This window comes from Botrytis porri (genome assembly GCF_014898465.1).
Source record: "Botrytis porri strain MUCL 3234 chromosome Unknown BPOR_008, whole genome shotgun sequence".
In the NCBI taxonomy this organism is placed as follows: Eukaryota; Fungi; Ascomycota; class Leotiomycetes; order Helotiales; family Sclerotiniaceae; genus Botrytis; species Botrytis porri.
Genome location: NW_024066082.1, coordinates 1069421 through 1095151, shown reverse-complemented (window position 1 = coordinate 1095151; position 25731 = coordinate 1069421). Strand labels below are relative to the sequence as shown.

The 25731-nt window shown below is 44.2% G+C and overlaps 12 protein-coding genes across 12 annotated transcripts; 3 read left to right on the top strand and 9 right to left on the bottom strand.

Moving 5' to 3' along the window:
* Positions 1-788: 788 nt before the first annotated feature.
* Positions 789-2166, bottom strand: EAF01_006444 (uncharacterized protein; the record flags this gene model as incomplete). The annotated part of the gene is made up of 3 exons (XM_038914698.1): positions 789-1247; positions 1373-1469; positions 1670-2166. 3 exons carry the CDS (start codon positions 2164-2166, stop codon positions 789-791), a joined length of 1053 nt encoding a protein of 350 aa, XP_038769653.1.
* A 1259-nt stretch (positions 2167-3425) lies between these two features.
* Positions 3426-4055, bottom strand: EAF01_006443 (uncharacterized protein; the record flags this gene model as incomplete). The annotated part of the gene is made up of 1 exon (XM_038914697.1): positions 3426-4055. The coding sequence occupies one exon, from the start codon at positions 4053-4055 to the stop codon at positions 3426-3428; it is 630 nt and encodes a 209-aa protein (XP_038769652.1).
* Positions 4056-5777: 1722 nt separating this feature from the next.
* On the bottom strand, positions 5778-6659 carry EAF01_006442 (uncharacterized protein; the record flags this gene model as incomplete). The annotated part of the gene is made up of 1 exon (XM_038914696.1): positions 5778-6659. One exon carries the CDS (start codon positions 6657-6659, stop codon positions 5778-5780), a length of 882 nt encoding a protein of 293 aa, XP_038769651.1.
* Positions 6660-7940: 1281 nt separating this feature from the next.
* On the bottom strand, positions 7941-8440 carry EAF01_006441 (uncharacterized protein; the record flags this gene model as incomplete). The annotated part of the gene is made up of 3 exons (XM_038914695.1): positions 7941-8093; positions 8184-8331; positions 8397-8440. 3 exons carry the CDS (start codon positions 8438-8440, stop codon positions 7941-7943), a joined length of 345 nt encoding a protein of 114 aa, XP_038769650.1.
* Positions 8441-8705: 265 nt separating this feature from the next.
* On the top strand, positions 8706-9765 carry EAF01_006440 (uncharacterized protein; the record flags this gene model as incomplete). Its single annotated transcript, XM_038914694.1, has 5 exons — positions 8706-8763; positions 8817-8851; positions 8905-8996; positions 9050-9358; positions 9411-9765. The coding sequence occupies 5 exons, from the start codon at positions 8706-8708 to the stop codon at positions 9511-9513; spliced, it is 597 nt and encodes a 198-aa protein (XP_038769649.1). The 3' UTR covers positions 9514-9765.
* A 153-nt stretch (positions 9766-9918) lies between these two features.
* Positions 9919-11695, bottom strand: EAF01_006439 (uncharacterized protein; the record flags this gene model as incomplete). Its single annotated transcript, XM_038914693.1, has 4 exons — positions 9919-10441; positions 10552-10975; positions 11114-11324; positions 11459-11695. 4 exons carry the CDS (start codon positions 11693-11695, stop codon positions 9919-9921), a joined length of 1395 nt encoding a protein of 464 aa, XP_038769648.1.
* Positions 11696-11999: 304 nt separating this feature from the next.
* EAF01_006438 (uncharacterized protein) lies at positions 12000-14145 on the bottom strand (the record flags this gene model as incomplete). The annotated part of the gene is made up of 3 exons (XM_038914692.1): positions 12000-13699; positions 13749-13827; positions 13879-14145. The coding sequence occupies 3 exons, from the start codon at positions 14143-14145 to the stop codon at positions 12000-12002; spliced, it is 2046 nt and encodes a 681-aa protein (XP_038769647.1).
* A 192-nt stretch (positions 14146-14337) lies between these two features.
* EAF01_006437 (uncharacterized protein) lies at positions 14338-14981 on the top strand (the record flags this gene model as incomplete). The annotated part of the gene is made up of 2 exons (XM_038914691.1): positions 14338-14554; positions 14623-14981. The coding sequence occupies 2 exons, from the start codon at positions 14338-14340 to the stop codon at positions 14979-14981; spliced, it is 576 nt and encodes a 191-aa protein (XP_038769646.1).
* A 5-nt stretch (positions 14982-14986) lies between these two features.
* Positions 14987-16104, bottom strand: EAF01_006436 (uncharacterized protein; the record flags this gene model as incomplete). The annotated part of the gene is made up of 2 exons (XM_038914690.1): positions 14987-15649; positions 15715-16104. 2 exons carry the CDS (start codon positions 16102-16104, stop codon positions 14987-14989), a joined length of 1053 nt encoding a protein of 350 aa, XP_038769645.1.
* Positions 16105-16729: 625 nt separating this feature from the next.
* Positions 16730-17932, top strand: EAF01_006435 (uncharacterized protein; the record flags this gene model as incomplete). Its single annotated transcript, XM_038914689.1, has 4 exons — positions 16730-16739; positions 16797-17043; positions 17099-17181; positions 17241-17932. The coding sequence occupies 4 exons, from the start codon at positions 16730-16732 to the stop codon at positions 17930-17932; spliced, it is 1032 nt and encodes a 343-aa protein (XP_038769644.1).
* Positions 17933-18684: 752 nt separating this feature from the next.
* On the bottom strand, positions 18685-21915 carry EAF01_006434 (uncharacterized protein; the record flags this gene model as incomplete). The annotated part of the gene is made up of 2 exons (XM_038914688.1): positions 18685-20804; positions 20856-21915. The coding sequence occupies 2 exons, from the start codon at positions 21913-21915 to the stop codon at positions 18685-18687; spliced, it is 3180 nt and encodes a 1059-aa protein (XP_038769643.1).
* A 603-nt stretch (positions 21916-22518) lies between these two features.
* On the bottom strand, positions 22519-23983 carry EAF01_006433 (uncharacterized protein; the record flags this gene model as incomplete). Its single annotated transcript, XM_038914687.1, has 3 exons — positions 22519-22552; positions 22616-23861; positions 23920-23983. 3 exons carry the CDS (start codon positions 23981-23983, stop codon positions 22519-22521), a joined length of 1344 nt encoding a protein of 447 aa, XP_038769642.1.
* Positions 23984-25731: the final 1748 nt, after the last annotated feature.

The window sequence follows — 25731 nt, the reverse complement described above, 5'->3', positions numbered from 1 at the left end:
TCGCCTCGCGGCTTCAAGATGAATTTATGAACCTGTACGGTTTGTACAGGATATCTACATAGATGAAATAATGATCTGTAAAATATCACATTTCCCCATATAGATCTAGTGAGATAATGTTCTTGGATTACAAGTTTATAGGCAATTACTTGTCGAGTGAGCATTGTAAAAACATCGATTGTCTAGAAAAGAATGTTAAAAGGAGATAGAGTAGAACTATACACTATCTTTATTTATACAGAATATTACTCTAAAGACACGAAGCATAATTGTAAAAAGGAAGACCACAAGAGCTACAAGGTAGGCCAACTCATTAATACCCAAGCACACCAGAGCCAAGCGACGCGTCGATACAATGGAACATGAGAATGAGAGTTCCGAAGTTCACCGGGAGTTCTGCTAATCAGTTCCCGGTGAACTCTGATCGAAATCTATATATATGCTAGACTTTGTCGCCGCCCGGTGAGCTTTCCTTCCTCGAAATCATATATGTTGACTTTGTGATTGTGTCTGAGCTGAAGTTCTGACATTCGGTCGATAGTCTCTTGATACATAGCAATCACATAAACGATTTCCCGTATCCCACCTAGTTCTTCACTAGATTTGTTGAGTGTAATGGGGTATAGAATGAGAACCAGCGAGTAAATCTAATGATCGTACCACACACAACCCCATATTAATTCGTATCCAACCCAAGATTCAACGCCAAACTACATTCTACCACCCATATAGTATCGAGCTATATATGGTACAAACACATCTATACAAGTAGATAAAGTACTTCCCAATCAATGGATTAACAAATCCTCTTCCTCATCACTCTTCCCTTCATCATCCAATCCCAAATCCAAAACATCATCATCTCTTTTCGAATGTTCGTCATCAGAACCCTCCACAATGCCTCCACCCAATTCTAATTCTTCCCCTAATAGACCTTCCCTTTCTTCTCCTTCGCTTCCGCTTCTCCTTCTACTTTCTCCATTTTCCACATCATTTCCACTATTTCCCTTCTCTTCTTCTTCTCTTCTCCCGATAATCACGTTCCCGGCAACTAGTAACGCTGCGCCTAAAAACCATAATGGCGGTAAACTTTCCGAGAATATTATAAACCCAAGAACGGCCGTGATCATGAAATTGGACGATGTGTTTATGATCGAAACTTGAACGGTTGAGGTACCGCGAGCGAGGGCTTTAGTAAAGAGCGTCCACATTATACCATTGAAGACCAAGTTGAGGAGGAAAAATATCTATTGCGGTTATAGGTTAGCAATGTATACAGTCTCAAAATCTTGTGGCTGTGTTGGTGTTCCGTTTCTCATGAAGGGTAACGTTCAGAAACAATGTTGCCCTTTGAATAAGAATGCAAACTCACTCCTCGCACACCATATTCAACAACCTTTTCACCCTCTCCTAATCCAAGAAATCCTGCAACATGCTCCGCGAATGAAGTCGTTAATTGTGTTGTCGTTCTGGGTTCAGTAAAGTGTCAGCGCATTGAATTCTAGTAATGACATGACATATCCGATCATTCCGTATAGCTTTGAAAAGAAACCAATCCGGTACATCGGCGCGCACTCAATCTCTTTCCTTCTATACTTTCCTTCTATTGAATCACCAAGTCTGCGCAACCAATCTGAAGGCATAAAAGAGAAATCCAAAGACAACCTACAATTTCGCAAAAACCCCATTGAAAGCCGCACAAGCACCACTAGCCACGGCCAATAAAATCCACTGCGATTTCCGACTAATATTCTCCATTGTATTTTCTTGCTCTTCTTCGTCCTCGTCTTCTCTTAACTCCAATTCTGGTTCAATCCCTTCACGATGTGAAGAAGACGTTGCTTCCGAAATCGTAGTTGCATGGTACGACCCGTCGTCATTCAGAATCCTATTCTTAGTCTGAAGCTTATATCTAATCCCTGTTGCTGTTGTGCCTAAGAGGGGTTTCCGTGCATCATCCACCCCAACTCCACCAAATGCATCTGCTCCACCATCAGCCTCGGGCGTGAGAGCGGACATGGTAGAACCGCTCGTGAGTGCTGTGGTTGTACCGGCGTTGACTTCTACTGATCCTGAGGACGCGTGATTGTCGGATGAGTAGGTGGAGGTGGAGGTGGAGGTGGAGAGGGTAGAGGATTGCGTTGTGCGTTTGGCAGGGCGGAGCATGGTGAAGAAGAGCCTGTAGTGTTGGGCGTTGTTAGGGGAGGTTAGAGGTGAGTATCCCCTTGTTGGTGGTGTGGTTTGGGGTGATGTGGTAAGTTACGGTGCCCGGAAATGAGCCTGGCTCGCCTGGAGACTGCGCTGGTGCTGATTACAAGGGGCTTCGGGAAATCATATAAGGTTATATCATGGAAGGATTTCACTGGCAATTATCTGTTTTGATAATTGTCGTCAAAACAATTGTGATGGTCAGTTAGTAGGTCATCTGCATTTCATCGGAATTATTTCTCTCTCTCGAACTAGTGAGTCGAGGAGCTTGCACTTTCCCTTTTCACATAATCAAAGTGCCTCCTCCCAGCTTCTCCAATTCCACGGTACAACCTATTCTCCATTCACGCATCGAGAGCCAGTGCTGCTCGGATACACAGGCCCATCTTCCAGAACCGTATCCTTCTCCATTCCACCCACACATGTGAGACCACCGTGGTCAAGTTACTGAAATTGCAGTGAAGCACGTTCAAGGAATTGGCATTACAATGAGGAACATAGAAGCCGGGTGCGGATAAGTGCCTATGATAGAGCAGGTCTAAGGTATTGCAGTTGATGATCTAGTGACTGCCACGAGAAGCTCTTTAGGTTCTTCGGATGGTCCAAGGGATCAGCAGAAAGGCGAGGAGACGAGCCATTGCCTTATGATGGTGTCTCTGTAATTGAGATCGAGAGGAACCCCATATTCCGAGTCCATTGAATACATACTATCATTATCTCGTTCAATGAATTCCGATCAGAAACATGATTGATAGAAGTGACTTAGCTGTCAGTGGTACGATTCTGGTCTCTCCACTTGTGTTGAGGCTGAGGTCGAAGCATCAGCTAGCTCTTCTGTGTGAGCAATCCTCATGATATCAAAGAGATTCCTTTTTTTATCTTGAAGATCGACGGCTTCATTTGACTCTGAAAAAAGCAGGTTATAATTCTCCTCAAAACATAGAATTCGAGAATTTAAAATCTACAATCTTTGGAGTCATAATACTGAAAAGGGTATGACATATGACATTTCTATGCAAGTGGCTCACAGGTCCACGATTTCGATTACACAAATCATCATACTGTTTTTGTAATCAGAAGGTAAAATCATTATAGTATCATTCATCTAACATGTAATTTGTTATCTACTTCAAGCCTTGAAGTAGAAATATGATAACCGAAAGACCAGAAAACAAAAGAACACCCTCGATTCAGATATCCGCCGGGGGCAACATTACTCACAACCAACCTCCATATTGCTGATCATTCTGCCGTTCTTTCCAGTACTCCGGGGTCTTTATTTCTTCCCTCTCCTCGTTGATTGTTGGACTCTCCGATGTTTGTCTTCCTGCCGACTGCTTTGCCACTGCCTGTCTTTCTGCTATCTCCTTTTTGCGAGTTTCCCTAGGAACGAGGGGTTTCAATTTCGTCTTGTACTTCGTTGTCTCGTATAGTCCATCTACCCGTGTACGTCCTCCATTACGCGAAGAGCTACCCGCTGACGTTGGTGCCGGGGAGCTTGATCCCGAAACCGAGCGGTTACTTCTGCGTGAGACTTCTCGGTCACGGGAACTGCTTGAGTCACGCTTTGTGTCTTGAGCTGTCGACGAAGGACGGGATACACGGTGGTCTGTTTGCGGAACAGGGCTGGAATGAGTTGCTGCTGCAACGAAGTATTCAGCTGCGGAGTTGCCAGTAGAAGAAGCAGAAGCGCTAGGTAAGTGTGCGCTGGAGCGTTGCAAGTTTAAAGAAGGGCAGGGAAAATTCTGGTTGTACTGTGGAGCTGAAACATTGCTAGTAGAAGTAGAAACAGAGGTAGAATATGGCGCATGGGTGGGTGGGTATGCGCTGGAGGATTGTAGGTTCATGGATGGATAGGGAAAATTCTGGCTGTAGCGAGCAGCTGGAGCATTAACGGTGGTGGAAGAGGAAGGGTATGTATAGGTCAGGGGCGGATTTGAACTGCGGGACGGCTGATCTGCTACGTACGGGTAGTGATAATTCTTGTTGACCTGGAGACCTTGAGACGTGGTTGTTGTTTGTTGTGAACGAGTGCAAATCTGTAAGAAGCTTCAAGTAATCCTGTAAATAGTTCAAGTAGGTAATTTCTATATGCTTCAACTTTCTTTCCCTCTCCCTAGGGAAATCTCGAAGCTTAAGAGTACAAATTTCTCACTCAAATGCTGTTCGTTAGAATCATAATGTGGAAAGGGGTATGAATCAAACGTTCATTTTGGATGACTTGGGGTTTCTCTGTTAGGAATCATTGAATAGACTCATATAATTTAATGCTAGAGTGAGTTATCATGACATCTCTATGACTAGGATTTCATTCTCACGATGAAGCTATGAATGATTCTTTCTAGTATACGAAGAGGTACAAAGGGCGGATCAAGAATTTGCTGTATACTAAGGAACAGACTTAAGCTTGACATACTTGAAAAGATCGCGGGGATTCATTCATGGACTACAGGATCTGACCGGCGAAGGAAAGAGGAATCTTGCGCGTTGAATAACGTTCATTTCCTTTCTATATAAATAGATACTGGTGGAGAAGATGTTTGAGTAGAAAGTACAATAGTCTAGATAGGCGTGATATCGTTAGTTGTAAATTAGGCATGGACCAGATAATTGTATTGGCAATCAAGTTCCAAGTGAAAGATGCACAGTTGATCGGAATGGATGTTATTACTCATTAGATTTCTAGCTTCATATAGCTTCCAAATTCCATAGATGGCGTCTTTGAGAGGACTGAATCCTGTCTATACTATCTAGTATCTCTCCATAAAATTTACCGAGTAGGGTACCTTAAGCATTTCTCTTCGGGGACTCTTTCTAAAGCTCCTTAGGAAAATCCCAATTTGACCTGCTGATGATGAATACAAGTAACTCGTTCCTCGCATGCGTAGCTACAGGTCCATTCCTCCTAAGAATATTAGAGCAGCCACGGACCGAAACCCCTCGATCGCCACTTTCAGACTTTCTCTTTCCCTATGCAAGTTTTAAAAACTCCAGTCTCAATCGCCAAAGCTATCGGATCAATGACAACATCACTGCCCTCGCTTCTGTATAATATGCTCCTAGTAAGTTGCCGAATCAGATAGAGTGCGCGAGCTCAAAAGGTAGCAATCGAGTTATTGGAATTGAACGCTCGTTCTCTTAGAGACTGTAAATCGACTGGGCTGGTATGCAATTTCTCGGATGACGTTCTTCTGTCCCAGCTTTCCATTTCACTCGCCCTGTGAAAGAGAAGGGAGGAAGATATGAGAATTATCGGATTCGTACAGATGGTGACAGTAGATATACATGTATATGAGCGATGAGTATTTGAAAATGAAAATGGTCCACTATGGATTCTCGAGATCCCATCTTTCCATCGATCTTCAAGACGGGCTTTGATCAATCTTTGGATTGTGCCTGATTCTGGAAGTCTTTCGCATTGCTTGCGGAGATTAGAGATGCTGGTGAAAGTCTTGTGTTCATAAACAATGCTCGTTAAAGTTACGTCGACAACTTGGCAGCTCGCATAACAATGCACGCGATTTTCAGCTATCAGAAGCTTAGTCTCTCGCGATCAACGTCGACGGCTCTCAAGTATCTCTTGTCTGTAAAGACGAAAAAGACATTTTCCAGCGCAGGCTAACCCTAACTTCAGTCCACTTGTTACTTATAGTCTTTCTCAAACTCAACGAAGTTCTGTGAGATTCCTGTCCCTGTCTCTGTGTCTGTGCCTCTTCCAAGCGCATAGTGACATCCCGCGGCATACATTCCACCTCTTCTTCGTCAAATTCGCCCGGTAATACAGATGGAACAGTCTCAAATCTATCCTCATCAAACAATCCCAAGGCAGAAACAGCCGAACTGTTCTCCTTACGGCCTTGTGTCATTAGACCAATAACCGTGAGCCGAACTACAACGTCGTCGAGGTCCTGTTGGATATCTCTTCCCTCATCACCCGTTTCCACCATTGCCTCCCAGTAATACTCGCTGTAATCTCCTTCGGGTATACCGTAGTTTTCTTCGAATTCTTCACCCTCGTTTTGTGATTCATCCTGAGACGGTTCACTCTCAGTTGCAGTGAAAAACAGGTCATCATTAAACACTTCATGCTCGGGTACATCATTCCAAATCTCTTTCTCCTCAAAGAATGTAATCTCAGACTCATCCAACCACTCCAATACATGAGACTGGTTCTTAGTCAAAGGCTCTTCCCTGTCAAAAGGTCGATGTTCAAACTCAAGCATTGCACCCCTATGCATATCATTTGGCACCTGAGTCACAGAGCCCTCCTCACAAGCTATCAAAGAATCCGTAGTGAACACAGGGGAGAGTCGAGCATTGTCGCGAGGAATGATTAAAGGTGGCGAAGCCCCCAAGTAAGACCTGGTAACCGGAGGGGAGGATCCAGATCTTCTTTTTTGTGTCACTACCTTTTTGGCAGCTACAAAGAACCTCTTAATCTTTGGTCCCATGGTTTCAATATTTGAAACTCGAGGAGGAAGGGAGATCTGGATGCAAGGAAGATGTTTTTCAGTTGAAAGTTCTTTTCGAACATGTTGAGAGGTGTGTTGGTTGAGCTACCCATAGAGTCACTAGACAAGGTAAATGACGAATACCGTTATGTAGCGCAAAGTATATATATAAGAGCTATAGTATGGGGTAACCCATCATGTGTATTGAAACTTCAGCCATTGACAAATAATATCAATCGTTTGTTTTTAGTCGAGAATATCAGGCTTTCGTATTGTTACCGGTCAGATCAGATTTGATCTTCATCCCCAGTTGGCGTTTCAATAGCAACCTTATTTAGCCAAGTATCTTGGTCTGGAATTTTTGTGAGAATACTTGAATGATGGTCTCGAAGTTCGGAATATAGGACCAATTGAAAAGAAAACACATATAGCTAAGCCCCATAGATCATCATGAGCTGAGTAGTTTGTCTTTGTGTCGAGAGTTTGGCGCAAGTATTTTCATTGGAATCGCTTCGATATTGAGAGCGATTGGTCAGTAACTCCAAGAAACATTGGGATGGTCAAATCATGATGGGTAAACTGGAAGATGCTTCAAGTGGAAATATAACGCTTCAAAACATTCGATGTCGGAACTAGTCTCTATACTTGAATGAAGAAACTGGGCATTAGGTGACAGTAAAGTGGGAAGAGAAGATCATGATCACCAAAAGATCCATCCATAATCGTCTTCTCGGTATTCACTTGGTATCTACCTAGTATAGTCGACTTTACCCATTATAAATACACCGATGTATAAACGGTAGCATTGACAAAGGAGCCCTTGGTGATTGAAGGATTATCTATTTTCTTCCCCTGGAGTTTCTTTAATTGTTCAAAGCATTCGAACACTTAAAAGCTCTGTTAGAACTGCTTTGTCTCCCTAATTTATAAGTCATGATCACATTTACTAGAGCATAGTATAGCTCTTTCGAGAAAGACTAGTAAACAGAATCATTACGGTTCTGCTACTAAATTAATGACGCATCGCATTGCGATGTCTAAAATTTAGATACCATGCCGCCACATACGAACAAGATAGGCATGCTTTCCTCATTCTCCGGCAAAGCGCCATGAAACGCCACGGAAACCAATTAACGCCCGAGATGTCCTTTCTCTAAGTCATTGAAGAGCCCAATCTGTAAATGCGATTCTTAATCATCCGAAAATCATTCCGTATCTCCCAAGCTAGCCACCACTACTTTCCCAGTATGTCAAATTCCCGTAAATATTCCTCCCCAATATCTACTGAGGATCACCGGGCTTCTTGCTGTTGCAGCTCACGATCTTGACTTTGTCCGCCGTGACTGACTGACTGGAGTTCTCCATCTTGAAAGTAACATCCTTAATCAAGAAAGTCCAAACCTCGTCACAGAAACGATACGTATCCAGATGGCCCTTCAGTATCCAGTTAGCTAAAATTCTGATCCATTGTCGCCACTCGTGTCGAAAAGTGTTGTGCCTCGTGAGAACCCTGCGCGCATATACCTTGAAAGTCAATCTCGCCTTGACTTTGTCTGCCAAAGCCTCCGTGATACTCCTATCAAAGTTTGCCAATATCTTCATTGCGAGCTGAGGCTCGATACGTCTCTCGCTGATCAAATCGTCAAGGGTATCTGTGAGACACATGCCGATACTTAATGCTTTGTCAGTAAATGTAGAAATATTTGTGTACTTGTGTAGCAAAATAAGGCACAGTACCTGCTACGGCGGTAGAGCTCGTAGAAAGACTGTGGAGCCGCCATCTTGTATGATTGTAATTTGAGATTTGCGGTCGAAGGGGAGAAGCTGATGTTGTTGATGGTTGTTGTTTATATACGAAGGGAAGGCTGAAGTAAGCGGCTGTGTTGCGCAGCGTTTGGCGCTAGCTACGGTTGGCGATTTAGATTACTCTATCGGTTGGAGCTCGATGAGGTACAGACCAGACCACCCAAACCATCCATAGCTTTGTCGACAACAAATAAAACACTCAATTGCTTTCACTTTGTTGACGCAGATTATCTGGACAAGATGAGCCTTACATATGGAATTGGTGGTGCTACCACAGCGTTGGCAGTGGTTGGGGCTTGTAAGTTTTTGATGTCCTGTTTGGTTTGATTCAAAGTTAACAGGTGCTGCTAGATATGCTCTTTACTGGCGATGGAGAAGCTTTCAATGTACGAATTCCGAAGCGCGATCTGGAAAAGAGTGAATCTAATAAGAGTGATAGTTCGGACAATTCCTCGAAGAGATATCGCCATACGCGTGGGCAGACATGGGTATTGGCATGTGTATAGGATTGTCAGTTGTTGGGGCAGCATGGTACACAACAACTTCGCCCCTCTCTCTCGATCATCAGCTCACAAACTATGTAGGGGAATTCTGATTACCGGCTCTTCGATTCTCGGTGGTGGTGTTAAAGCTCCTCGCATTCGAACCAAGAATCTTATCTCCATTATTTTTTGCGAAGTAGTCGCCATTTACGGCGTCATCATGTCCATCGTCTTTTCATCCAAGCTCGGTCTCATGGAGAGCGAAAACCTTTATTCTGCTAGCAACTACTACACTGGATACGCCCTATTTTGGTCTGGCATAACAGTGGGAATGTGCAACTTGATATGCGGTGTTTCGGTCGGCATCAATGGTAGTGGTGCTGCTCTTGCAGATGCTGCTGACCCAAGCTTGTAAGTGTTAAAATGTTGATATAAACTGCTTCAAGATGCTAATCCGTGACAGGTTCGTTAAGATTTTGGTCATCGAGATCTTCAGTTCCGTACTAGGACTTTTTGGTCTCATTATCGGCTTGTTGGTTTCATCAAAGGCACCGGACTTCGAGTAGAGGATAAGCTGTGGGCGTGAAGGGTAGTTGCAGTTCTGGTGTGGAAAGATACGTTAGATAAATGACTGTTTTGTACCGTGTATATCATCCAAGTGGAAGCCGACACATGGCGTTCAGGGAGGAATCGATTTCAAGCACTTTTGGGTTTTTAGGCAAGGTTGCATTAATATTACTATAGTCAAATGATGGTATTGCTAGATTGTATTATTAAAGTGCCATTGTAGTAAATGGAACGCTCGTGCTCTCGAACATAATAAAGTGCCAAAGTGCAACATTTCATGACTATTCCACTGCAGCTCATACGCCTCAGACGCCCCAATGGGTGTTATTCAATTAGCGACACGCCATGCTTTACTGCTCTATCATCATCTTTGACGTCACAGGCTTTGTGTCTCCCTTGCTCCATTATGCCTCATACGACTCAATTTCCTCCACGGCCACAATCGGACCCTTTCCAATATCCGTGGCCTGTTGTGATTGTTCCTGTAGTTGTTGCATTTGTTGCATCATCTGCTGTTGCCACATCTGTTGTTGCCGAACCTGGCATTGTCGAAGAATCTGCTGTTTGACCATTTGTTGCTGGACTAATTGCTGCAGTATCACCTGTTGCATCATATTTTGTTGTGTATGTTCTTGCATCTGCTGCTGCCGAGATTGTTGTTGATTGAGATCCTCTAAGCTTCGTCCCAAAGGATTGATGTGAGCATGAGACACCCCGTAGCCAGGCTGCAAACCACTGTTCACACCCTGTCGATACGTACCAAATGGCTGCATGCCATCGGCTGCTTGGGATCTTTCACCAAGTTCTCGTCGAATCTCTCCCATCTTGGAGTTTACTCGTACTCCACGAGCTTCAAAGTGCTGCTCCATCTTTCGCCCGTATTGATAGAACATTGCAAGATCCATGCCTCTCTCCTTGAAGTTCTCACTATAAGATTACAAATCAGCCTTGATATATTGATATGTAGCACTCAGTTAAAGGGAGCGGAAGTTTCAAGTGCATAAGCACAGTTAAAATTAGAGAAACGTCGCACTTACCGCCAAATGTGTCGCAATGGCATGCCATCCTTCAACTTATCCACGACATACTGCTCATCTTGAGGTGTCATTCCACAGTGATTCCAGAAGTAGTGGCTGGGTACACCCTGTACCACTAGTCCTTCACAATAGCCACTGCTACTCCATTGTTGAGTAACACCATCCACACCTTGATTCAGTTCATACATTTGCATCTTTGATGGAAAGTATAGTTCTCGTAATTCTTTCATGGAACCTTTCTCTGAAGCCCCCTCGGGGATGTCTTTATCTTGAATCGAGATCAAAGTTGCGAAGTCCTGGTCTCTAACGGAGATCAAGTCTGCAACGGTGTTGTGGATATACGGTGTGAAGATGTAAGGATGGTGTAATGAAGCTTTGAGTCTACGCTCTAACAAGTTTTCTCCAGTGGGTGGTGTCGCTTCATCTACAACCTTGTGTGGTTAGCACTTTTCATCGGAAACATTGGAAAGCAGGGCATATCCGGATATTGAGCCATAGGGGGTTAATCAGAAGCTGAAAGCACTCAAACGGAGTGGGGGTCATAATGATAAATTGTACTCACGTGGGAGAGACGAGATTTTGGCTATCTCCATGTCAAGAAAGTCTTTGGAGACATATTCATTTGGAGTAGAGGAGAACTGGATTGAGTGAGGGGGAGGAGGGTATGTAATCGGTTCGGCTAACTTGACTGCGAAGATTGGGCCGGTGAGGTCTCCAATTCCTTCGAGAAACTCATAGTCTTCATAGGTGCGAAAAGGAACGGCTTTTGGCATCTGCAAACAATTAGTAATGTGATGGCACTCGTGGTGCTTTATAGACTTCAAGTAGATCGTTATAACAGCTGCCAGTTTTCCGATGTATCATCTTGACCAAGACAATAAAACAACATAATATAAACCAAACATACATGATATTCTTCTTCGCACATTTTGCAATATCCAGATTGTCCGATCCATTTACAAGCACCAAAATCCAAGCCATCCAAGATTCCAACCCTCACAAAAAATGCTCTGAAATTTTGTTCAGGACATGGATTAAGGCGAGCTGTCATACCAGCTTTCCAGAAAACTGTATTGCAGTATTCTGTGATTTCGATAGATTTATGACCACATTTCTGCCATTGGTAATATTCGTATTGACACATCATGAAGCATCTGTATTGAAATGGAAGTAATATTGTTATCGTTGTGGACAGTCAAAACACCAAAGGAAGCTTGAAAAAAGTAGACATTTGGGAAGGAAGAAAAAGACCATGTTAAGGATGTTCTAGAAATTTTGATGCCAGGAATCAGAGGTGGAAAGAGTTCCTTCCAATTAAAGAATGAGAACTACATTTGATTCACTTTTAAATCTTATTTAGGTACCTTCACTCATTATGACATTAAGATGGATCCGTCCAACCATCAAAATCCATCTCAATTAAATCTTTCACCCTCTTGTAAAATCGATCAACCTTCATATTCACTTCTGACCCTACCCATCAGCAAGGCTTCTACCTTCGTATTTCTCGGTAAATCCTTCGATCCGATTGGCAAGCATAATAATGCATTTGCACTCTTTAAGCTTCCAACCCTTGAGCTGCGCTGCATACCAGTGCTACTTGCATATAAAAGGCCATCTCTCCCTATGGAGACAATCGCTCTATGATACTCAACTCTTTGAGGGTCCAGACGAATATCATGTGATAGAGTTACTGGAACCTTGGGCAATCCTACAGGAGATATTCCAGAAGCATGATGTAGAGAAGGTAGAACGAATAGATGGAGAGTGACTATAGCTGAGACCGGATTACCAGGTAGAGAAAATATGACCTTGGAAACTCTTTCCCCATCATTATTCTTCACTGGTACCGTCGCAAAGGTTGTAGGTTTTCCTGGTTTCATTGATACACGACCGAAATGAATTGTTCCCCCTAATGATCTCTCAATGGTAGGCTTCAGAAGATCAAGTTCGCCCATCGATACACCACCAGTGGTGATAACAACGTCGACTTGCCGAAGTCCATCCCGAAGTGTTTGTTCTAGATCTCCAGGTTTATCGCGAGCAATACCAAGATCTACAACTTCGAATCCTAGACCTCGCACGGCAGCCATGATTGTTGGCCTATTACAATCACGAACTTCTCCCATTCTGAGAGAGCCAGGTCTATTATGTTCGACAATTTCGTCTCCTGTGGAGAGCACACCGACTACTGGTTTCTTGTAAACAGTTACTTCTGCTCTGCCGACAGACGTGAGTAGACCGAGCTCGCCACCATTGGCAGATATTTCTTCCCCTTTGCGCATTATGATAGACCCAGCTTCAATGTCACTGCCGACTTCTCTAACATTTTCACCAGGTTTTACTCCATCAGCTAATATCTCGACCTCTTTCTCCTCCCTGCCATCTTCGGTCATCGTTTTCAGCACAGTATCTTCTACCATAATCACAGAAGTAGCACCAGGCGGAAGCGGTGCTCCAGTTGTAATGCGCGCGATCTGACCTTCTAGCAGAAGAGGATGCTCACCGGCAGTAGCATGAGATATCGATGCTACAGGAAATACGCCTTTGTTCGATTTACCTTCTGTAGCAATGACCGCATATCCGTCAACAATACTGGCGCGATATGCCGGCACAGCTTCAGTTGCCGTAACATCCCCCGCTAGAACAAATCCTACAATGTCTCCATTTACATTAGCTTTTACGGCATGCGGAGCAGGTGTATATTTTTCTATTAGATTCAAAGCTTCATCGACAGATAACATGGGGTATGGCGATGAACGACTTCGTCGCGTTGGACCGAGAGCAGGATCATTCGAACGAGGATTTTCATCTGGCGCAGTATGTCTAACAGGCATTGCATGCCCATGGCTATGACCGTGGCTATGAATGTGGCCGTGGCCATGTGAGTGACTATGAGAGTGATCATGTTTATGTGAATGTACCGGCAGAGAAGCACCCTTAGAGCCAATACCAGCTTCCTTCTCGAGCTTCTTCACACCTCCCGCATGAAGCGACCGGGAATCTGCCCCTGCAGCCTGAAGGCAAGCATGCGGTAAAAGTTTCAATATTGATTGAAGGTTCTCTTTTGCTCCTTTGGGCGATCCAGGTAATGTGACGATGATTGTCTTGTTGCGAACACCCGCTACCGGCCTTGACATGAGAGCAACTAATATCAGTCAACTAACTGTTGGTACTCGTGATTTTTCCAAGCTTACAAGGAGTGACTGCCAATGAAGCAGCAAGCATTCCATGGACAAGTCCTGGAGCTTGCTTGTGTAGAAGGGGTGTAATTGCCTATGATAGTACATTTTAGCATGCGTATGATACTTTGGGAGACTGTATTACCTCAGGAGTATTATCTGAGACTGCAAAACCGGTCCCACCAGTAGTAATCACAACATTGATAGTATTTTCTTGATCTGTCCAGGACATCACACTTCTCTGAATATCTGTCACATTATCACTCACGATCTTCGTTTCCACGACTTCCCATTGGCCGTCTGCTTCCTCGAAAACACCTTTCAAAACAGGACCGGACGAGTCGGCTGATGCATCTTTGGCTGCAGTAGTCGACACAATAAGTACTGCTGCGTTCAGAGTCTGTTTATCCATTTTGAGATTCTGCTGTCGAACGATTTGAGGTTCTAGTCATCGCTCCTACCCCTCGGCAGATAGTGAACTTCCCCACTTACCGATCCCTAGGCCGACGTCACAAGAAATCGTGTAACTTATCCCGAACTTTTTTTTTATTCGGCGCGTTGTTCCAGACCAAAGAAATTGATATTAAATTAAGTCTCAACAGCCATGGTACGGATTAAGAATCGATATCTTCTGGTCAATATTCTCTACCCGGAACTGGAGAAAAATACTGGTAGCAAGGAAAAACTACTAGATGTAGTGGTGTTCAATCAACCGACCGTCGATGCACTGACTTCGCGCGCACTACTGAGAGGCATTCAACTGGAAGTTGCGAATCTGTTTGGAGATTATGGAAGTGGTGCAATTGCAGATAGTATTGCAGGTTTGTTACTTTTCTTCTGAGACGAACTTTGATTTAGAGGGGTAGATACTGATGCAATTGGAATGTAGTAAAATATCTTTCATCTGCGACATCGACATTTATTCTGCGGGTTTCGCGAGCGCATTATAGGATTGTTTGGGCAGCTTTATCGCTAATGAACAGCTTACCTATTAAGAACGGTAAAAATTGCGTATTCAGAGTTATGAGGGTTAGTGGAACGATTAGAAAGGCAGAGGAAGAAGCCATTAGAAGGGCGAGGGAGATGATATTAAAGGCCCGCAGAGACCTGGGCGAACAAAGTGAATCTACACTGGAAAAGATGTTTGGTACAAACAAGGGAGCTACAGCAGGATCTGCGAAAGATGTCATGATGGTGGATGCAGTGGATAGTGAGGACGATGAAGAATTAAGTGATGGAAATGGTTGAGGGTATCATTGATTTGTTCTAAGAACTTTTACGCCTGAATCGAATGGCGCCCGAGCCATCTCCTCGAGGGCATCATCGTCTTCTGCAGCTCTCGCATTCTCTTGCTCTTTCTGCATCTTGGATTGTTCCTCGAATTGCTTCATCTCCATCTCCCGATATGCTTCATCATACTCCTCCTTGCGATCAATCCAGCGCTCCTGAACATCCTTTATATCCATCGTTGTGGTACCCTCTCTCATAGCTACTTGCCACACGGTATCGTTCGCACCTTCCGCGCCACCAAAAGCATACCCTCCGGCACGATCTATGACTTGAAGTAGATGCATCATACTCCTCTTATCTTCTACAGCAAGAGTTTCGAATCCCACCAACCCGAAATCTTCAACAAGTTGAATGATCGCTTTATTCAGACCCTCAAACTTTGATCCCTTCATTAACGAAGATTCCTCCTGAAGGCTGGGAAGTAAGTGTGAAAGATCTTGGACTTCGGTATAGAAATCTAAGTTGAAAGGTAGTGGTGGATACGAAGCCAATTTGTCCATTTTCGTCAAAACATTCAGATGTGGTAAATCCATTTGGAGCATTGCTCGCAGCGAGAGGATCAGGTTGGAGATATATAATGAAGGCAAAGTCAAGCAATAGGAATCGGAAAGATGGAGAACTACAAGCTGCACAAATGTCAGCATACTGGTTTTTGAAAGTAGACTTCTAATAAAGAATTGAGATAACATACTCTATATCCTAATTTCTGTAACTTAAAAAATATGTTTCGTAAAGACGAATGATGTGTATACAGTTCGACCTGACCTGGACAATCAAACAGTACATAATCCTCGCCCAATTCTGCCAATCCTTCCTCCAACCACTCCATATTATTTTCTAGTTCTTCAAGTGCATAAAGTACGCCACCATTGGGACCTAATGAATCTTCCTCCATGATGTCTTCCAATTTTATGAAATTGCGCACGTCGATGGCGCAGGGGTAGCTTGTGTGATCATTGGCGGGGTCGAGGTTCACGATGGAACATTTTCTTCCTATGGCAGACATGAACTGCTGCATGCCATTACAATACGTAGATTTCCCAGCGCCGGGAGAACCGAGTACGAGTTGTGCGAAAGGCATATTGTGTATATTGTCGTAGTTTGAATTTGAGGCGATTCGTGAGTGGTAGGTATGAGAAGGAATCTGCTTCTTTTTCTTGTGGTGCTAGATGGCAATGATATCTCCTTCAGGTTCGTTTCCAAACACACACAATATCAGATATTCGCGCTCAAATATGTTTATAAATGTCGGATATGGTGGTGCGAAGGTCGCAGTTGTAGCTCACTAGCAATATTAACTCACCCTTAGAACTTTTCAAAAAGATTGTTGTACATCTGTCCGCACTCTCAGCTTTGAGAATTTGAGAGAAGTATTATTATTTTATACGCAAGTTGACAAGCTTGAAAGAACGGTTGCTGAGTATACCTAGAACCTAGAGAGGGGCACATTTGGCAAAAGTTGAAAGGCTTAATGCAAGGCTGACAAATAACTCAGCGGTGAGTGTGGCAGAATACCTACACTAAGCCTTCTACAGAAACGCGGCTTCGAGATCAATCTAAATATTTCACTGGAACCTGGTTGCACTTGAAATGAATTATCATTGACGAATCACTCTTTTGAAAAGCTTCTTATTACAGACTCAATATTCTTGCGCGCAAAGAATTCAACTCTGCCCTCAGTGTTATTTCTATCTTATTACACAATCATGGCGCCAGGTACGCAAGCTCTACATCACCCCAAGCTCAAGCAAGGATACTAACATAGCTCTTTAGCAGTACAATTCGAGCTCTCTGAGCCACCTACTGACGCAGTCTCTTCTCTACAATACTCGCCCTATACACCTATCAGATTACTTGTTTCGTCCTGGGATAAAAAGGTCTATCTATACAACACAGAAAGTGTTTCCGAAGGGGGGCAGTTAATGAGAACTTACGAACATCGGGCGCCGGTTCTGGATGTTTGTTTTGGGAAGGATGAGAGTGAGGCGTTTTCTGCTGGTATGGATTGGCAGGTGAAGAAGTGCGTTTAATCATTGGGATAATTGAGTCAGACTTGGGATGCTAATGTGCAATAGGATTGATTTGGAGAGCGGAGAACACACATTGTTGAGTACCCACGAGGCGCCAGTTAAGTCGGTGGTGTATAGTAAAGAGCATTGTAAATTTACCCCCCATCACCTAAGTCAATTGGTACAGGATACTAACAATGTCTCCCAGCTCTCCTCATATCCGCTTCATGGGACCAAACACTTCACATTCACAACCTTTCTGACCCCTCGCAATCCCCAATGACAATTCCTCTTCCTTCTAAACCGCATTCCCTCTCCCTCACAGCTACAAAACTCGTAGTCGCCATGTCCTCCAGACTTCTCTACATCTACTCCCTTCCTCTCTCTACCGACCCCTCGCAAGAGCCCTGGCAACAACGCGAATCCTCTCTCAAATTCATGACCCGCGCCGTAGCCTGTATGCCCAATGATGACGGCTATGCCTCTTCCTCAATCGAAGGCCGTGTCGCCGTCGAATGGTTCGATCCATCCACCGAATCCCAAGCCCGCAAATACGCTTTCAAATGCCATCGCCAGCCCGATGCTTCAGGCGATGGAACAGATATCGTATATCCAGTCAACGCCCTCGCATTCCACCCCACTCACGGTACATTCGCATCTGGAGGCGGTGATGGAGTCGTTGCACTATGGGATGCCGTTGCGAAAAGAAGAATTAGACAATATCAGAAATACCCCACGAGCGTAGCCGCTCTCTCATTTTCAAGTAATGGAAAATACCTAGCCGTGGGCGTATGTCCAGGATTCGAGAACGGACAGGAAGACTATAGTGGAGAAGGATTGACAAAGGTGTATATAAGGGAGCTAGGCGAGAACGAAGCGAAGGGAAAAGGTGCGAAATAATCTAGATTTAATGTCGTCTACTACTGGAAAGATACTGTACTCGCCAAATTGTTCATTTAGCAAGGCGTTCTGGTACAGAGAATGAATGAGAAGTTTCCTCGTAAAGGAGAGTTTGATGGAGAACTGCAATCCTTGAGAAATGCACGATAAAATTACCACTTTATCGTGTGATCTGCTTTGTACACCCCAACGAAATATCTCGCAAAACTTGAAGATTCTACCACTGCCGCACCAGTAAAGAAAGGCTGACCCTTCTAGCAACATGATTGAGAAAGTGAATTGAAAATCAGTAGATGTTAAGCGATTTACAAGCGGAGAACTAATCATGATATCACACACATTCTCACATTGCATAGCTGGTATCTCGTCTTGTATCTAGAAACACAAGATTACACGGGTATTGAGAGTTGGCCAGCTAGGCAATCAATCGAACACACCGAATGAGAAGCGGAGTTATGATGGTAATGATATTTAGATGCATAAAGCTATAACGAAAGAGATATAAAGCCCGAATATACATATATGAATAAAATACTGTGAAGATCAGCTCCTCGAATATTGCTGCGAAATGCTCCTCTCTCTCTTCTGTCACTGCCAATAGCTCAATCTCCATACAAACCTCGAATGGTCAATGTTTATGCTCATAACACTACGCTGCTCTCACCTAAACAGCGAATAATTATATGTTGAATCTCAAGGAATATCTCTTCGCCCTCCGTAAACTTTATTTTGGCTTAGCGAATCAAGCGTAGCTAAATCTTCAAGATTGGCTTTTTGAATGGCGGTTTAAATGGTAAAGTTTTTGTTCTCTTTCTAGCAGAGCCTGGCAAAGTCCCCAAAGCAGAACTGGCCTGTCGTGTAAGACGACTTAAACTTTTTTCTGGCCTAGGCGTGGGACGGTACGACTGTTGTGAGAACTTGGGCGACAGGCTCGGTGCAGATGCCTTGCTCTCCGTAGTCTCGGTGTTTTGCTGGTCATGAGTGGGAATCACAATGCCCTTGAAGTGATCGAGATGAAAGCGACCTGGAGTCGATTTGCTTCTAGACACAGGTGTGTTATGTTCTTTTGGTTCCTGAAAAGCTCGGCAAAAGTAGGTTACCTCCGGGATCTCATCTGGAACGAACGAAAGTTGGGAAGAGTGAAGCGAGCTCTCGTCGTTGGTAAGAAGCAACACGTCCGGTATGGATTCGTCGAACTCGTAAGGTGTATTGGATACTTGCGATTCGCCAAGTTCGGGAGAGATGTCGCGAACTGCAATCAATCGTATTTCTGGTAGCTTAGGTACCGCAATTTGAGTCTCTGGAATGTCAGGGCTAGATGGCGTAGGGGGTCTACCCGTCGTAAGGGTTAGCGGTCTACCACGGAATACTGTCCGTCTACGTATCTGCAAACCAGTCGATCTCCTTTTGGCGATTTTTGAAATCGGGCTTGGACTATCACAGATATCCTCTTGTGTCTCGTTCATGACGTCGCTTGACTTTGGCCTTCGAGGCCGCCAAACACCGGCTTCTGGTGTTTTTAATACTTGTGTGCTATTCTGCCAACCCGTGGCAATTGATAGCTGTGACGCCTGGCTGTTGTCGTTGCCTCCTGTTCTTGTCGTTTGTGATTTTTGCACTATCAATTCGTCAATCAGGAATATTTTCTTGTGCTGATTCAACCTTGTTGAGACAAACACCCCAGTCATTTCTTCTTCTCCACATACTGGCTTGTTCAAAACGGCATCTTCTTCAGAAGTATAGAAATCACCTCTATCGTCATCCTTGCCATTGCTCTGTTGACTTTCCCCACTTAATTCGTCTTCAGTGGAGAGGATATTCCCGTCAATTCGTTCATCTGATTGTCTTTCACGAACTGCTTGCACATTGAAGTATTCTCCACTCTCTCCATCGTTTTCATGTTCACTCGCGTCTTCGGCTTCGTCTTCGTCGCCCATCTCATCATCACTGTCGTCCCCATATCCGTCGCTTTCTTCCATCTCGTCGTCGTCATTCGAAATATTAATGATACTTCGTTCCGATTCATTGACAGATAACACATCCTCCTCGCTATCTTCGTCGCAGCACCTCTGCAAGCGGACCTTCTCCATATCGTGCCAAACTGCGGAATCAGAAGATTTTCTTCTTCTCTTGACCTCGAAAAAATCTTCAGGATTCTTAGAGTCTAAAGAAGGTATTCTGACACGCCGATCAATCTTGACTCTTTCGTCAAAGGTGACTCTTCGAGACCATTTCCTGGTGGGCGGGGAAAGGGATTTAACTTCTGCAACCGAAATCATTTCATCGCCAGAAAGATACGCATGCATTGATTGATCATCCTGATGGGCATCACGGTTTTCATGACTTTGGCTATCCTGGTCATCTTGTTGACTTTCGCCCGTTTTATATGCTTGAGACTCGAGTTCAATCATAACCGACGCATTGAGTGTAGCTGTTTTCTCTAAACCCATCTTGATTTTTTTCGCTGAAACTCTTCTTTCAGCTTGGCCATTTAGCTCATCGACTAGCCCGTGAACCTTTTCGCGAACCAACTCTAATTGTGCTACTTGGGTAGTCAGTCCCCATAGACTGATGCAAGCATGCTTTTTCTTGGGTAGCAGCATACATCTGCCAGTTGGATTTGCTTCGGCTCCCACGAAACCATCAGAATGAGACGAGCTCAACTTATGGAGATTGCTTGATTCTGCCCGAGGAGACGTGTTGTAACGATTTGGGAACCGAAAGGCTTTTTTATCAATCTTTCCAAAGGCGCCATGGTATGTCTGACACACTTTTTTCTCGCCCTTTGTCCGCCCAACACTCTGTATAATTCTTAGGGCATCCGAAGAGTCTTGGGAGATTGGGTCATCTAGGATTTCAGCTGAAGGTTCCACTATATTCTGATCAATATTGTACCACTAACTTAGTGAAACTTTGACCATACCATTTTCATCATCTTTCTCTTGACTAGGTTCCGCCACTCTTTCAGATACCAGGTGCAACTCATCCACTGGAAGTCTTCGAGGTCTCTTCTTCAGCTTTTTCTTCAGCTTTTTCTTTGGGCTTGGATGACCACGCTTTCGAGGTTTATGGTCAATGGAGGCAGCCTCCGAGTCGCTTGAGCCAGGCGTACAATCAGATGAATGAGTAGCATTAGGCAACCCAAGAATCTTGGTCTCAAGGTCATCGAGATTATTACTGTCAGTGACCTTTTTGTGTGAGTCCATAAATACTCTTCGAGCTAGCTGCGGAGGACTAAATGAAAAAGTGATGTTCCTGACCTCAGGATCGCTTGAAGGCTGTGAATTGAATGTGCGTGAAGTTGTTCGAATGAGTTCTTCAAGACTGGTAGATTCTTGACTGCCATCGGATGATTCATTGCTAAGGGGGTCAGGATTCTTGAACAGTCTATTCAATTCAGCCGGGCGGTCAGATCCACTGGAAGTCAAGGTTGCTTCTCCTTCGCCTTTCTTTCCATAAGACGATTTGCTCGATGTTTCTTCGGAAGGGAGTGAAGTAGCGAGTTTGGATGCGATACGTTGCTCCCTCCGGGACTTTTTGCGCTTCGCGATTGTTCTCAAAAACCTATTGGGCAATGTTTCACCTAGCTGCTTCGAACGCGAGACCTTCTCATGAGAGGAAGGATGCAGAGTGTCAATAGATTTTGAAGTCCCTTGATCAACATCGTCCCCTCCGATAGCTACAGACACTTCTTTACCTTCATCTCCTATAGCCTCGGCAGTTGCAAATTCCGGTGGTTGCACGATTGGGGTTAACTTTGATGTGGTCGCTGCTTCGTCATCGCTAGCGATGATTATTTCACTTTTGGAAATGCGAGAATTGGGAGTTTTAGGCGCACGAAGGTGTCTTCTCAAAGGATTGAATCTAGTCATTCGAGGGGTTCTCTGTAACACTTGTTCCAATTGAGCGGTGGTCATACCACCTGCAAGAGGTGAAATGATAGAATTTCGCGATGCGCTTGAAGGCGTTTCTGGTTGTGCCATGGCAAGACTGCGGTCATATGAAAGAATCTTTTGACGATCAATCATCACTGTAGACAAATGATGATAAGTATAATTAAGATCACATTTTTACATCTTGGATATAGTGAAGAAAGAGATAAAAGAAGGGGTTGATTAGGAAGAGTGTTGAAGATTTGAGAAATAAGAAATCAAGGATCGCGAAAAAATTGCACCCACCTAGCACCTAGGGAAGGCACGATGGTGGTACTTCCTAATTGGGACCTTTCTTTCCTTTTCACCAATTGAGAAGGAACGAACCAACACTTACACCCCAGCATTATATGAATTTCAAGAACTGATTGAAACCCATGGTCAAATTAAATTGATTTTGCCTATCAGAACACAATGATGGTATGAGGAAGAAACGACACCGCGTTTGCTCCCAGCAAGTCGTCGTGGCTTCTAGTGCTGGAATATCTACTTTGAAAAAAATCTTTTTACTCGGTAGTGATGCAGCAAAAGTTTCCACAGGTCTTCAAGGTCATCCGAAAATCCAGTGTCCCTGCCATGAACGCCCCTAGACTAATAAACAGGAGATGAAATAGAAAACATAACAATATACAACCCATGTCCAGCGTGATCACTTTAAAATGCGCCAAATACATATGGAATCATTGCACTGCGATTGATGTTAGTACTGCACCGCACCAATCATGAACTCAATGAAGTTGGGGAGGCTTACCCAATTGCCAAAGTTGCACTCAGACCAATCAAAGCCCGGGTCTTAACTCTCTCCTTCTTCAAGTCGGCCGCTACCTTAACCTTCTTAGCTGGACCCACCTCTAAAGCTTCTTCCTCTTCGTCATCTTCCTCATACTCTTCCGCCTTTCTCTTCGAGCGAGTTGGTATTCCGGCGTTTTCCTTGACAGTAGCCTCTACCATTTCTTTCGCCTTAGCGATCATAGCCTCCGTATCCTCTGAGAGAGGGAGGTCTGGTGTACCAGCTGGCATCTCAACCTGAACATGAGTGTGAGTGGTCTCAATGTCGCCATTAACTGATACATCAGTATCAACCTTGACTTTGACCTTTGGCTCCGAGACTTCTTCGCTTGATTCCTCAGTGATTGGTTCCTCAATTTGCGCCTTAGCTTCCTCAGCTTCCTTGATTTCTTCAGCCTGCTCCTCGACTTGCTCCTGAATTGGTTGGGAAGCTGTGGAGTCTGTAGAATCCCCTTTCCCCTCGGCCTCAACTACTCCGTTTTCCAGGACTTGTTCGAGTACATTGCTGGTAGCAGCTGCAACAGGCTCCAAACTTGCTAGTCTAGCACTTGGTTTGCGTGCCCTTGCGATCTTGCGTGGAGATGAAGTTGCATACTTGCTGGGTGATGCGGATCGACGAGGGCGGCCACTTTTAGTAGTTGGTGCAGCTAGGGCCTCAGGAGGAGAGATTTGAGGGGCCTCGTCTAACTGTAGCTTCGGTGCGGGAATTGGAGCTAGATCTTTGAAGTCAAACTTTGGAGGCGGCGCAATTGATTTAGGTGTTTGGTCTTTGGTAGGGTTAACTTCAATTGGCGCATTGTCAAGCAGAGCTTTGATCCAAGGCAAGATCTGGTATTCCTCTGCAAGCTCAAGCGCATGATGGGGTGGGATCCAGACATTCCCTGCGGTCTCATCTACAGAAGTGGTTGGCAGGCTCTTGATATATCGGCGTTCCATCTCCTCTTCTGCGGTCTCCGAGTAGGGGAAGGTAGCCTTGAACATCCCGGTCGCGCTGATGAAGCCATCGTTGCTACGGCGCATCAAGAAATACGAGGCGGGCGAAGGCTTGAAAATGCCGCTGTGGATGCCTTTGGGCAGCGGAGCACGTAAGTGTGCATAATCGAAAGTTCCCAAGTTCTTGGGCTGCGTGGAGTTTGATTTATTGAGTTGACCAGTCTTCACAGCAAGATCTGTCTGACCCAATCTTCTTCTGGCGACTAAAGTTTCATCTGCGGAAATTGTTAGCTCTGGTTCTCATCCACGTACGCGACTGGCGCATCGCCTTACAAGCTGGAATTTCCGAGGTCATCAAAGGATTGACCTTTGCGGGCAGGTGTCGCGAGGCAGGCATTGCGATAGTAACTGGCTCGATGATAACACGCTAGAAAGGATGCGGATAGGAAATTGTCGGATGGAATATTAAATTGAATAAATCCAAAGGTTTCGTTAAGAAGATTTCGGAGAAACTGTAATTCTGTTTCGTGATCACGCGATTAGCAAACATTTTGGATGATCTTTTGATTCAAATTAATACAACAAGGAGAGTACAAAGAGAGGAAACGTACATGAAAAACACTTTAACACGATCAACGTCTTCTTGATGTAGATGTTGCGCGTTGAGCGTTGAGGGAAGGAGTATCCGGTGTGAAGAAGAAGCTTTGATCTTGTTCGCGACGGGACACGGAAGGAGAGAAAGGTTATCGAAGAAAATTATTAATTGGAGTTGCCCGCCAAAAATCGCAGTACATATATACCTTGGTACGCGATGTGAAATGTGCGCCTTAAATCGGAGTAACCCCAGACTGATTTAAATTCAACAACGAGCAGGAAGCAATGCAAGATGATGAATTTGTGATTGTGAATGCAGACGTGAATGGATGAATTATGATCAAGGATTAATTGTAAGTGGAGGGAGACGGGTGGTATGAAAGTAAAAGATACAAAGTCAGTGTGGGAGATTCTGCGATCCCTGAGGGCATTAGGACGTTTTGACAAGAGGATTGGTGGTTTTCTGACCATGTAAAGTGGATTTGCTGGGGTTGAAGGGGGGGGGGGGGGGGGGGGGAGGAGGAATGATCAGTGATATATATGTACGAGTATGTATGTATGTATATATGTATGTATATATGTATGTGCGGTGTATGTACGTACGGTGTATGTACAGTATATGTACGTTACAACACTATTTCCAGAGTCGGAGCTTTCATCCTTTCTTCCATATGCGGCCTTCTGGATGACAGACATAAAGTAATATGGACACTCGTACTGTAACATTCTCTAAGCTATCCTAGGGATATACATGTGTACTATGTACATTTACAATTCACTACACCAAGATGCACGGTGAGTTGGACAGAATAATAATGATATATGGAATAATGCTACATAGGTATGAGGAATAAAATGCTTTCCATTTATTACCTACCGAGACACTGGTATTAGATACGTACTGAGAGCTACCGTTACCTAGGTCCGTTGCCTATGAGCCTATCCGATGATAACCAGATACAACCAGATATAACGTTCGTTTTATGGTTCTATTGACTGATTGCTATCATTATTATATCAAGGTAGAGCAACCTGGCTTAAATGTCAACCATGGAAAAGGAGACACTGGGGACGGGGGGAAAGCTTCTGGAACTAGTCCAGTATGTCTGGCTGATTGATTGATTGGACGGGGATGCCCCTTTTATGGTGAATATTAATATATCACATGACACTGGTTATATTTACCTGGTAACTTTCACTCATCAACAAATGCTCTCATCTCCCCTTCATTTCTCTCAAAAACTGTCTTCAATCCAATCTTCCATCAACACCTTCTTCTTCCCTTCACATAACAATCTCGAAAGAACACATCCTCATTGTCACGAGATTCTTACATACTACTGTACCTCCGTGGGTTAGCAAGGATCATAGCTCAAGCCCCACTAAGCTGCATCTCGATTGCCAACGCTGCTGTATCAAAAGTGCAGCATCCACAAACTCAACAGCTTTTAAAGTTCTGTGTTTGGACTTCTCCCTACAGATCTTCCTTCTCTTATCCATTCTCCCAAGTTACGTCTACTACCCTTATAAATCTACTACAACATATCGAAG